Source organism: Lepus europaeus, chromosome 18, assembly GCF_033115175.1.
Source record: "Lepus europaeus isolate LE1 chromosome 18, mLepTim1.pri, whole genome shotgun sequence".
Lineage (NCBI taxonomy): Eukaryota > Metazoa > Chordata > Mammalia > Lagomorpha > Leporidae > Lepus > Lepus europaeus.
In genome coordinates, this window is record NC_084844.1 from 41,149,103 (window position 1) to 41,162,379 (window position 13,277).

At 45.6% G+C, this 13,277-nt stretch overlaps 1 protein-coding gene across 1 annotated transcript in view; it reads left to right on the plus strand.

The window, feature by feature from the left end:
• MYO1D (myosin ID) overlaps nt 1-13,277 on the plus strand; it is a 353,018-nt gene that overhangs the window by 262,114 nt on the left and 77,627 nt on the right. The window contains exon 21 of the mRNA XM_062216283.1: nt 1,425-1,579. Within this exon, the coding sequence (XP_062072267.1) occupies nt 1,425-1,579 (155 nt within the window). The remainder of the gene's footprint in view (nt 1-1,424; nt 1,580-13,277) is intronic.

The following is a 13,277-nucleotide window of genomic DNA, read 5'->3' on the forward strand; positions in this document are numbered from 1 at the left end:
CTTTTAACCTGTTATTATAATGATTGATTTTTGAATATTGAACTAGCTTTGCATTACTTTTTTTTTTTAGAGATTTATTTTATTTGAAAGAGTTACATAGAGAGAGGAGAGGCAGAGAGAGAGAGAGAGATCTTCCATCCACTGGTTCACTCCCCAATTGGCTGCAATGGCCAAAGCTGCACCGATCCGAAGCCAGGAGCCAGGAGCTTCCTTTGGGTCTCCTATGTGGGTGCAGGGGTCCAAGGACTTGGGCCATCTTCTGCTTTCCCAGGCCATAGCAAAGAGCTGGATCGGAAGTGGAGCAGCTGGGTCTCAAACCAGCACCCATATGGGATGCTGGCACTGCAGGCCAGGGCATTAACCTGTTGCACCACAGTGCAGGCACCTAGCCTTGCATTTCTTAGATAAACTCTACTTATTCATGATATATTGTTTTTATACATTATTGGATTTGATTTGCTGACATTTTGTCCTCGTGGCTTCAGGGTTCACTCCCCAAATACCTTTAACAGCTGGGTCTAGGCAAGGCTGAAGCCAGAAACCAGGACCTCCCTCTGGATCTCCCGCATGGGTGACAAGGACCTGAGAACTTGAGTTGTCACCGCTGCCCCTCAGGCTGTGCGTTAGCAGGAAATTGGAATCAGCAGCAGAGCCACAACTTCAGCTCGGGCACTCAGACATGGGTGCACATCCCAAGCAGTGTGTTAGCTTCTGCCCCAAACACCCATCCCCTTCATGAGCCTTTTTTTTAAGATTTATTTTATTTATTTGAAAGGAGAGTTACAGAGCAAGAGGGGGAGAGAGTGAGGGAAGGAGAGGGAGAGAATGAGAGAGAGAGAGAGAATATCTTCCATCTGCTGCTTCACTCCCCAAATGGCCACAGGGACAGAGTTTAGCCAGGTTGAAACCAGGAGCCAGGAGCTTCATCCAGGTCTTTCACATGAGTGCAGGGATGCAAGCTTTTGGGCCATCTCCTGCTTTCCCAGGAATATCAGAGCTCCGGATTAGAAGTGGAGCAATGGGACTCAAACCAGCGCCCGTGTGGGATATCAGTCCCATGGGCGGCAGCTTAACCTGCTGTGCCAGAGTGCCAGCCCCTTCTTTAGTCTTTCAGTCCTTGTGTAATCTGCAGGGATAGCCTCGTGTCTGTTCCCGATACTGGCAGTGAGGTCCTCTCTCCTTCTCTTGGGCTGGAAGTTTAATAATTGTGTGATTCTTTGAAAGATAGCCTCTTTGCTCTCTTGTTTTTCTGTTACAGCTGCATTCGTTTTTGCTCTTATCTTTATTATTTCCTTCCATCTGCTTGTTCCTTGAAACTTAGTGAAGATTAATCAACATTACTGAGCAAAACCATTCGACATGTATCTTACAATTCATCATTTTGCAAACCATCCTAATGATTGTCCCTGTGTTATCTTTTTCAGTTGACTGGTCTGAGTGTCTCCAATGGAAAGGACCAACTTGTCGTGTTCCATACAAAAGACAACAAGGACCTCATTGTGTGCCTCTTCAGCAAGCAGCCCACACACGAGAGTCGGATTGGAGAACTTGTTGGAGTCTTGGTGAATCACTTCAAGAGGTAAGATTTGGTTTTCGTAACTAAAACAAGCTTTGATGATACGCAGTCTTCAGTCATAACTGTCACTGAACCTGTTTTGTGCCAACTGCCATGTATTCAGTTATTTTCCTCCATACGGACAAGTGAAGTCATCTGTTTCACAGAAGGTAAAATTAGCATCCAGGCTGAGTTTCTGGATTAGGAATGCTGCTCCACTTTCCCAGCCTCGAGCTGAACGAACAATGAGAGGTTTCCCTGATGGTGATCTCTTCACTGCCAATCCAAATGTAATTAAATCCACCAGATAAAAAGCTACTTTACATTCTCATTGTTACAGCCTCTCATTTGCCCCAAATATGATCAGAGAGTTTGTGTGCTGTCACTGTAAACAAATTAGAAGCAGATTGGGGATGGTGTGTGATGAGTGAAAGAGTTCTTGAGAGAGGTAACAACCATTGCAAAAGCATGGCAGAACTGGATGTGTTCCGAGATCTCTGTCGTAGGGTGAGTGTGTGGTGGACGATGATGTGAGAAGTACATACAGAGAGTGGCCCTGCAGGCTGCTGGGAACCAGCGAATGGGTACATTTAAGCAGAGGAGCATTTTGTCTGGTTATCTGTTGAAATGTCTGGAGACGATGTGGGGCGGGCGTGTCTCTCCCAGGTAAGATGTCCTCCCACTGGGACACGGTCTTTGCCTCCCCTTCCCCACCACCCCTGCCACTGGGAGAAGCCCACTCATCAAATCAGTGACTGAGAAGTGATGTGTGTCCAGTTCCTCTTTCTCCTAAAAGACGTAAGTTCCCAGAAGTAGCGGAGTACTTCCTGGTAGCCCTTTTTTTGTGTTTGGATGGGCTTTTCATTCTCCACACAAAGACACGTTTAGGGTCCCATGTCCACATGTCTGGGTCTGAAGTGCTGATGCGTGTACTGCACAGAACATGAACTTGTGTTCCAGCTCAAAATGGATCTTTAAATATTTTAGGTAATTAAATACTTGTAAATGCTGTAAGTAAAATAATGCTCAGTGGTCATCTGGTTGGGGAAGAAGTAGAATATAAGGAATTATCAAAAAATGAGAATAAGCATACAGACCTTTCAGGAAAGTTTCGCTTCTATCTGCCAAATAATCATAAAAGAAAGAAAAACACAACAGAGTTTAAAATGGAAGGGAAAGACATCTCTATAATAAATGTCTAAAACATAAGCAGCCTTATTTTCCTGCTAATATTCATTCATAGTGAAATATGGACAACTAAAATAATTCTGGAGGTTTTTTTAGTTAATTGTACCTATTTCTGAGGTATGGTATGGTAATACATGTACACAATGTGTGATGATCAAGTCAGGGTAATTAGGATTTCTTTCTCCTTAAATATTTGTCGATTCTTTGTGCTGGGAACTTTCAAACTCTTCTTTCCCAGTTCTCTGTAAAATGTACAGTACGTCATTGTGAGGTGCAGTCACCTGTTGTGCTGTAGAACAGGAGAACTTACTTTGTCCCTGTATCTCCCCGCCCCTGTCCCCTCCCCACCACCCGTCCAGTGGTCGCTATTCTCCTCCCTTCTTCTATGAGGTCGACTTTTTTAGCTTCCACATGAGTGAGGACATGTGGTGTTTGTCTTTTTATGCCTGGATTACTTCACTTAACATAAAATCCTCTAGCTCCATCTGTGTGGACACAAACGACAGGATTTCATTTATATATATGTATATATGTATATATATATAATTTATATATAATATATAATATGTATATAATATATATATATATATATCACATTTTCTTTATCCATTCCTGTGTCAGTGGATGCCTTGAGTAATTCTACCTCTTGGCTATTGTGAATACTGCTGTAGTGAACCTGGGAGCGTGAGTACCTCTTTGATAAACTGATTTTGTTCCTTTGACTGCATACACAGCACTGGTATTGCAGGATCATATGGCAGTTCTATTTTTAGTCTTTAGGGACCATCCATACTGTTTTCCATAATGGCTATGCTAATTTACATTCCTACTGTGAGTGTGTAAAAGGCCCTCTTTCTAACCAGCTTTTGTTGTTGTTGTTGTTGTTGTTTTGTCTTTTTGATAATAGCCGTTCTGACTAGAGTAGGATGATAACTCATTGTGACTCTGATTTGCATTTCTCTGATGATTAGTCATATTTAGGCTTTTTTTCATATACTTGTTGGCCATTTGTATATCTTAGAAAGATATATATATCTTAGAAAGCTCACTGGCTGAGTTTATTTGATTTTGGGTGTTGAGTTTTTTGAGTTCCTTATATATTCTGGATATTAGTCCCTTGTCGAATGACTAGTTTATAAGTTTGTAAGTAATAGTTTGTAACCATTTACCAGGTTGACTTTTCATTCTTTTGATTGTTTCTTTTGCTATATGGAAATTTCTTAGTTTGATATATTATTTTGTCTATTTTTGCTTTTTTTTTGGGGGGGGGGTGGGGAGTCTTACCAAAAAACTCATTGTTTCTGACAATGTCTTGAAGTGTTTCTGCTATGTTTTCTTCTAGTGGTTTCAAAAATTCAGGTCTTATACTTAGGTATCTGATCTATTTTGAGTTGATTTTTGTGCGTAATGAGAGATGGGGTTTAGTTTCATTCTTTTGCACATGGATAACCAGTTTTCCCAGCACTTGATTAAACACACTATTTTTTCTCCAGAGTATTTTTTGGTACCTTTGTCAAAAATCAGTTGGCTAGCCAGAGCTAGCACTGTCACTCAGCCTTAAGCCACCACTTAGAACACTGGCATCCCCTATCAGGGTGCTAATTTGAGTCTAAGCTACTCCACTTCAGGCTATGTGCCTGGAAAAGCAACAGAAGATAGCCCTGCCACCCACATGGGAGACCAGGATGGAGTTCCCAGCTCCTGGCTTCTCTTGAGCCCAGGCCTGGGATCTGGGGAGTGAACCAGCAGACAGAACATACCTCTCTCTCCCTCCCTCCCTTCCCCCCTTCTCCTCTCCTCTCCTCTCTTCTCCCCCCTCCCACCGTGTGTGTGTGTGTGTGAGTATGTGTGTGTATCTTTCTCTGTATCACTCTACCTTTCAAATAAATAAATATTGTTTTAAGAGTCACCTTTAAAAAAATTAACTGACTGAGATGTATGGATTCATTTCTGATGTCTCCATTTCATTGTCCCATGTGTTAGTTGCTATGCCAGTATCATGCTATGGTGGTTACTATAGCTTTGTGATATGTTTTGAAGTCATGTATTACGATACCTTCAGCTTTGTTTTTGTTTTGTTTTCCCCAAAATTTCTTTAGCTATTCAGGATTTTTTTGTGGTTGCATATGAATTTTGGGATTCTTTTCTGTAATTCTTTAAAGAATGTCATTGGTATTTTGATGGAGCCTGCATTAAACTGTAAATTGCTTTGATTGGTATATATTGGACATTTTAATAGTATTAATTCTTCTAATGCATGGAGCATGGGATAGCTTTCCATCTTTGTGCATGCTTGTTAATTTCATTCATCAGAGATTTGTGATTATTGCTTAGAGAATATTCACTTCCTTGGTTAAATTTATTCCTGAGTATTTTGTGTGTGTGGCTATTGTGAATGGAACTGCTTTTTTAATTTTTTTTCAGCCAGAGTTTATCCTAATTCAGATGCCTATAGTAATGAATAGGATAGCTTTTTCCTGGGAAATTGAAATATTTTACCTCAATCTAAGTCATTGCTTAGTAAATCCTAATCTCTGATAAACGCCTTCCACAAGGAACAAAAATAAGTGAATCTGGTCCTAGAATCCATCAGTTGCTTTCCTTTCCTAGCAAATACATTCTGAGATGCAATTTTAGGTGCATGTTTCCTGTCTTTAATAAGAGTGAGAGGCCGGCGCCGTGGCTCAACAGGCTAATCCTCCACCTTGCGGCGCCGACACACCGGGTTCTAGTCCCGGTTGGGGCGCCAGATCCTGTCCCGGTTGCTCCTCTTCCAGGCCAGCTCTCTGCTATGGCCCGGGAAGGCAGTGGAGGATGGCCCAAGTCCTTGGGCCCTGCACCCCATGGGAGACCAGGAGAAGCACCTGGCTCCTGGCTTCGGATCAGCAAGATGCGCCGACCGCAGCGTGCCATTGGAGGGTGAACCAACGGCAAAAAGGAAGACCTTTCTCTCTGTCTCTCTCTCTCACTGTCCACTCTGCCTGTAAAAAAATAAATAAAATAATAAGAGTGAGAATTGTTAGTTTCTTTAAAATTCAAAAACTAAAGGAGGAAAAAAAGCTTTCAAAATGCTAGAGTTAAAGAATTCAGAGGTTGAGTAGAAAGGGAAGATTGCATCTCTGCTCCCTGAAAGCTCACCTTAGACCTGCAGGCATCCGCTGCTGTTGGCTTCTGGAGGAAAGGTAGACCTGATGTTTGTCCAGCCCTTTTGCCGTGAGGCTGAAATTCACACTGTGCTTTACAAGCATGGGGACGTGCTGCGTGATCTCATTTGTCCCTGGATTATGTGTGGAAATCCAAACATGAGAAGGATTTCACTCCAGACCAGTTCTTTACCTTCCAGAAAGTTTCCCTGTACCATATCCCGAGAAGTTCAGTGCTCAAAAGTTTGGAGGAAAGGGCTCAAAATTACAAAGCATACCATAGAGAAATTTTAATAGGAGTCATTGTTTTTTACAAAAATTTTAAAGAGAAATGATGAGAAATTAAAATCCATGAGTAAAATTCTAACCATGTTTCAAAGAAAAGAAAAAAAGTTAAAATTTTGAAAAAATGGGTATTTCATTAGTAGACTAATACAACACTAGACACAAAACAAATAAGAATTTTATATAAAAAGAAAATTAGAATCCAGTCCCATGTGGTGTGGAAAGTTTATATATGAGTGTGTGTGTGTGTGTATGTGAACAAATTTCATGTATTTCATTCTACAGATTTGGGAGCATGGTGACACTTCCCATCCCACCCTACCCTCCTCCTTCCTTTCTTATTTTAATTTCTACAATGACATACTTTCAGTTTATTTTATACTCATAAGATTAACCCTCCACTAAGTAAAGAATTCAGCAAATAGAAGAAAAAAAGCACCATTCCTCCACACTGGAGATAAGGGCTGTAAACAATAATTCTCAAAATGTCAATTTCACTCATATACATCATGTTTTTTTGGTACTCTAGTAGTTACCGCAGATCAGTGGTATTTGTCTTTTGGGGACTGGCTTATTTCACTAAGTATAATGGCTTCCAGTTGCATCCATTTTGTTGGGGAAGATAGGATTTCATTCTTTTTTTATGGCTGGGTAGTTTTCCAGTAGAAAGTTTTGGATGGACATCTGACCTAGAGGCTAAGACACTACTGGTTAAGACTCCGTATCCCACGTTGCACTGTGTGGGTTCAACACCCAACTCTGGCTCCTGACTCCCACCTCCTGCCACATGGAGACCTGGATTGAATTTCGGGCTCCCAGTTTCATCCCAGACCAGTCTCAGTGGCCATTGTAGGTATTTGGGGAGGGAACCAGTAGGTCAGGGAGTAGGAGAGTGCGCTCAGTTGCTTGTTCACTCTATCTTCCCTTGCCTTCCAAATAAAATGAAAATAAAAAGTAAGTAAGTAAGTAGTAAAGCCCTAAATAAAATGCCCACAAATTAGAGCCAAGAGTATTTTGAAAGACTGCTGCATCAGCACCAGTGAAGCTGTACCCTAGGAAGGCCCGGCTGGTGAGTCTTTAGGAAGCTCTGTTCATCTGTTCCCCAGACTAAAGGAGAAAATAATTTAGTCTTCCTAAGAAAAGTCAAAAACACTATTTCTTAAAATTCTATGCTCGTTTCCAGTAAGTCAGCCCACAAACAAAACAAATACCTAAAGGAATAGGAGCAAATGAGAAGCAGATTTGCAGCTGCCAATCACAGGGCTCGCACCCAGAGCGTCCGGGGCCTGAGGAAGTGTCTTCTCCATCCTACTGCCTGACCCCGTGAGGAGGAAGGAGATGAGTAAGCCAGGGAAGAAGTGGCCTCAGGCAGAGGACACGGCAGTTTGGAGAGAGGGTGATGGGAGGCCACAGCCTGAGTGGCACAGCAGGACAGCCCTACCTGGATAACCTCATCTCTCCAAGTAATAAAGCAAAGGGGAAACAGCAAGGGCAAGATGAAAATCAGGAGCAAAGAAGATAAGCAAAGCCGTGCAGAAGCAAGAAAAGGCTCTTCTGCTCATGCGCACCCTGGGAGGTCGCGGTGGCGCTCAAGCACTTGGGTCCCTGCCTCCCATAGGGAGACCTGGATGGAGTTCCTGCCTCCTGGTTTCAACCCCAGCTGAAACTAACTCTTTCTCTGTCTGTCTCTCTTCTTCTCAAATAAATAATTAAAAATGTTAAGGGGTAGACATTTGGTGCAGCAGTTAAATCACCACTTGGGATTCTTGCCTCCCATATCAGAGGCTTGGTTCAAGTCCCACTACTCCCCTTCTGATCCAGCTTCCTGCTAGTGCACCTGGTCAGGCATCATATTATGCCCCAAATACCTGGGGCTCTGCGCCCGTGGGAGACCCAGATGGAGCTCCTGGCTTTGGCCTGGCTGTTGTGGCCATTTGGGGAGTGAACCAGCAAATGAAAGATTCCTCTCTCTCTCTCTCTCTCTCTCTCTCTCTCTCTCTATCACTCTATCACTCTGCCTTCCAGATAACTAAATAAACTTTAAAAATAAATGACAAATCTGATTGCTTTTCTGTCAAATAAACTTTTTCCCATCCGCGTCTTCTCTCATGAGCGAAAGCCAGGCCGGTCCTGGCATTTCCTTCCACACGAGGCCTGAACTTAAATCCAGCCAAGAAGAAATGAGCCTCTTTCTCTCACCTCCTCAACCCAGTCCCCACCCACACATTCCATATTTTTCTAACACATTGGAGGTATGTCCGAAAGATTGGCATTCTGAATATTTCACAGGCAGTTTGGCTCAAGCCTGGAGCAGTCAGGAGAAACATCGCCAACAGCTCCTGACACAGCCGGTGCAGCCGGGTCTGCAGGCCCAGTACCCTCAGGATGTGCTAGTGCAGGACTTCTCAGGGCTTTTACTATGCCTCTGTTCATTTTGAGTGCAGGCAGTACAGGACAAGAGAATTCTGTGCTGGTACAAAACCGTAGCAAGAGTATATTGCTTCGGGCGAAAGGACAAGGTGTGTGCAGCCTATGATCATTTGAGCAAAAATGATGCAAGAAGAAACCAGGGCTCTTCAGAAAGTTCCTGGAAATGCATATTATTCACAGATTTCAAAATCTTTGTCATCCAAATAAACATCCTTTACCTTCAGTGCTCCTTGAACTTCTGGAAGCACTGATGTGGTTTTAGTCAGGCTATAAACTGCTGTGATGAGGAGCTAGGTACTCGAGGGAGTACACATAAAGGGCCATGAAAACGCTATCCAGACTCCGGGCAGAGGATGGAGAGGCACACACAGGACAGCAGCAAGGCCACCGCGGGTAACTGCATGGTGGACAGAGCATGCCTGGAGCAGAGGCCTCTGCGAGGCCGCCCCCACCTCCCCGGCCCCTCACCTGTCCTCCTCCGTGGCCACAGCAAAACACAGCCAGCAGCCAGTGCCATGCCGTCTGAGTCACCCAGATATGCTGAGTGCAAGTTAAGAGAACATAAGCAAGCCACAGCAGGTCAGGAGTTCAGTGACAGCCAGTGACAGCAGATATTCAAGATGCTGCGTGCGAAAGACACAAGCAGCAGATGGCATTGACTTCTGGCTTTGATCCACAGCGTTAGAACAGGAAAAATCAGAAATTTCGGCGCTCAAGACTCGGGTGAGACCGAGGTTTGCAGCATGCAGACAGGCAAATGCCTGGACACCTGCTCGGGGCAGACGGGTCCTTTGACAGCTTCTCGTGGCGGAGTTTCTGACGATTCTGTAGTCAGGGCAGTCAGCGTGAGACCATCTGTTCACTGATGGGCAGAAAAGCTCACTGCCAGCAGGTAGTCGCTGCTGAGAACAGAACAGACCAAGCGGCACGGCCGCCATCTCTCTAACCTCTGTGAGGCAGGCGGCCTGGCCCACGGCGGGCGCTGCAGCCGCAGGCTGGGAAGCCTTAGGTGGGGCTCCTGGGATGCCGGTGATGTTCTGAGAGGCTTCACTGGGGATTATTTCAAGGTGGTGAAATACCACCAGAGAGTTTATTCACTTAGAAAGTTGTTGTTTTTCACCTTGCTCAACAGGAGAGGGAAATCATGAGTTCAGAGCCTTCTCAAGTATGCTTAAAAACTGGTTGCCGGGTGCTTTATAATTGCAAGTTTTTGAAAATTAGATAAACAAAGCAGGTTTGTTGCAAACAGTTCCCAGTGAAAACCAGGTGACTGTCCCTACCCCCTCTCTCTCCCAACGCGCAGCCAGCCCAGGTCCCTTCCCGAGATGAACTCTGTTATCTGTGGTATACATAGTCTTGTATGTGTGTGTACGTGTCTGTCTATACCTTTACCTAGTTAAGTAGTGGCAGGGAAAAGCAAGGTACAGAATTTTTGGTGCAATTCCTTTGCATCTAAATAAATTTATCTTTTAATTCTTTCCTATGAGCTTTTCAAAGCACCTCCATATATAAGTGAAATAATGTCTGTTACCAACTGCCCAGGCTCCGTTGATGAAATTTGGTTGTACTCCGTGGAGGCTTCGGGCTCTCTCAGTGTCCCTGTGGAAGTCTTCTGAGTGATGGTGACAGGAAAGCGAGCAGCCACAACACACCCTCCCCTGCTTTCCGGTGGAGAGGTGGGAAAGTAGAGCTGTCAACTGCCCGGGACTCTCGGGGAGGGCGTCCTTCCCCTGCTGTGCCGGGCGACGCAGGGGGGGCTGGCGACCCCTCCCCAGCACCGCCTGTGCCTGGCAGACCCAGTCTGTGTGCGTGTACTGTGTCCCCCCGCTGGAGCATCAGCGCATGCGCCATGCGAGCAGCTGCTTGATTTCTGCCGCCCACCGTGGATTCCCTAGCGTTCCCAGCAGGGCCCGGCAGAGGGAAGCTGTGTGGAGTGCCGATGGTTGAGGGGGTGATGCTGAGCTACAGGACTCTCCCTGCCCCTTCTCACGGACCAGAGGAGGGGACTCAGACCCCCTCCCTACCCAGTTCCAGGGGTGCGGGTCTAAGCAGCCTTCCCTGGCTGCGGACAGAGATGAGCTCTCTTGCTTGTGGCTGGAAGAGCCATCAGGACCAGGATGCTGACGTTTGCAGCTTTTCACCCACTTTTCCTTAACTACCAAAGAACCAGAATAATTTCAGACTCTCCTTGTCAGTGAGGGCGCAGGCTGTAGGGATTGCTGCTCAGCTCAGGTCAGCAGTTTCGTGGGTAAAAGACGTTGAAACCACAGCCAGCGGCTGCACATGGAAGGGAGTTCTCCAGCGTAAATGCTGAGAGAGGTACCCTGCCTGCAAACAGCTGGGCTCAGGAAGGACCACAGACACCCCACTGGTCCCTCTCACGTGTGGACCCCAGGCAGGAGCCCAGCCCACACAGAGATAAAGTAACAGAAACACGTAGACTCCAAGACTCAAAACAAAAAGGCCTATTTCTGAGGGTTATAATAGAAAATTCAGATTACAGACATGGGCTGCTTCAAGAAAGCACAGATTGGAGCTAGCATTGTGGTGTAGCAGGTAAAGCCACCACCTGAGACACCTGTATCCCATGGGGGTGCTGGTGTTCCCGCTGCTCCAGTTACCATCCAGTTCCCTGCTAATGGCCTGGGAAAAGCAACCAAAAGTGGCCCAAGTGCTTGGGTCCCTGCACCCACATGGGATACCTGGATCAAGCTCCTGGCTCATGGCTTCCACCTGGGCCACCCCAGCCACTGCAGCCAATCAGGCGGATGAATCAGCAGATGGAAGGTCTGTCTCTCTCCCTCTCTGTCTGTGACACTAATTTTTCAAATAAAAAAATAGATTGTATATCCACGGATTAACAATTATGTGACAGACTGAGATGAAGAACATACCGACTGAGAAACAACAGGGGTGGTTAATTATTTAAGTAGGAAAAGATGCTAAAGAATTTAAATCAACATTGAGATCTGAACCCAGCAGCTGATGTGGCAGGAAGTCGGGCTCATACAAAAGACAAGTTTGAGATTCAAGGGACAACGGGAGAAGCTGACGAATGCAGAGGACTGAGAACAAAAATATTGACATTGAAATAATAGGCACACTTGAAAAAGAGACACAAAGCAAGCAAAATTATACTGTATTTCATGGAGTCTAAAAAGCAAATGTTTTGAAATTTTAGTCTCTCCAAAATTGGGATGCAGCTTACAGGTATGGAGTCTCACAGTTCTAATGGACAGTATCTTTCTTAGCAATATACAAAGGAAGGACACATCTTACAAAATAGGCATCTTATACTCAATTTAAAATGTGCCGGGTGGAAAGCTTCCTGCACTGCAAGCTTCGTCTGAGGGTCTGACGTGCCGCCTTTGTCTGCGTGATGCCCTGTTTTCGTTGCAAGGATGCATAGCTGTTTAGGTGTGTGTGTATTTAAGCACACGGACCTGCAGAGGAGGAGATTCCCCTAAAAAGAAACCAAGTCACTGTTGCCTCAGTCCTCTGTTCTGCAGCAGTGTGATGCTGGGGTGCAGGGAAGCAACTTCTGGAATCTTTTAAGAGAGGTCAGCGGTCAAGACTCATATGCCTAGCCAACTTGTGTGTGTGTGTGTGTGTGTGTACAGAGACAGAAACACAAAGAGGGCACCCATCAACTGGTTCACACCCCAGATGTCCAGGAGCGAATGGCAGGAGCTAAGCTGAGGCCAGGAATGCAATCCAGGTGTCACTCAGGTGACAGGGGCCCAGCTACGTGAGCCATTCATCACTGCCTCCCAGAGTACACATTAGCAGGGAGCTGGACTCAGAGTGGAGCCAGGACTTAAAGCCAGGCACTCTGTTACAGGATTCAGGTGTTCCAAGCTGCTTGTTAATCACTGCACTGAACACCCACCGCATCATTTGTGTTTGATAGACAAACAAACCTCAGAAAGTGCACTGGAGGTGAGTGTTGCGACAGAGAGTTAAACCACCACTCCGATGCCTGCAAACCATAACAGAGTGCCAGTCCGAGTCCCAGCTACTCTGCTTCTGATCCAGCTCCCTGCCAGTGCATCCTGGGAGGTTACAGGAGATGACCCAAGTGCTTGGGCCCCTGCCACCCGTGTGGGAGACATGGATGGAGTTCTTGGCTATTGACTTCAGCCTGGCCCAGCCTCTGCTATTATGGTCATTTGGGAAGAACCAGCAGATGGAAGATCTCTCTCACTCTCATTCTCTATCTCTCTATCACTCTCTCACTCTTATTCTCTCTCTCTCTCTGTCTCTCTATCACTCTCTCTCTCTCTTTAACTCTCTCTCTCTCTCTCTCACTCTCACTCTATCTTTCAAATGAATAAAAAAGTAGTTAAAAATAAGAATGAAAGCAAGCCACTGGGGTCCTTTGGTAGAGGAAGACGTGATCCGGAGCCCACGCTGTCCCGATGCCCCCCTTTCATCTTCACCTCTCATTGTTTGTGGGCTCAGCTCTCCCACAGAGGCTCTCTCACACAACTGGAAGGGCCAGAAAATAACTCCCAGGATCTGCCTTCCCGGCTTGACCACCAGTGAGGGACACGGGCCCAGCCACGTGCTCTGGGTGATTGTCCAAAAATCTAGGCAAGTGCTCCCGCTGACACATTAACTGCTCAGAGAAGTGTGATTGTTGCCGAGAGGGAGAGGGGAAGACCCTGCTGCAGGAG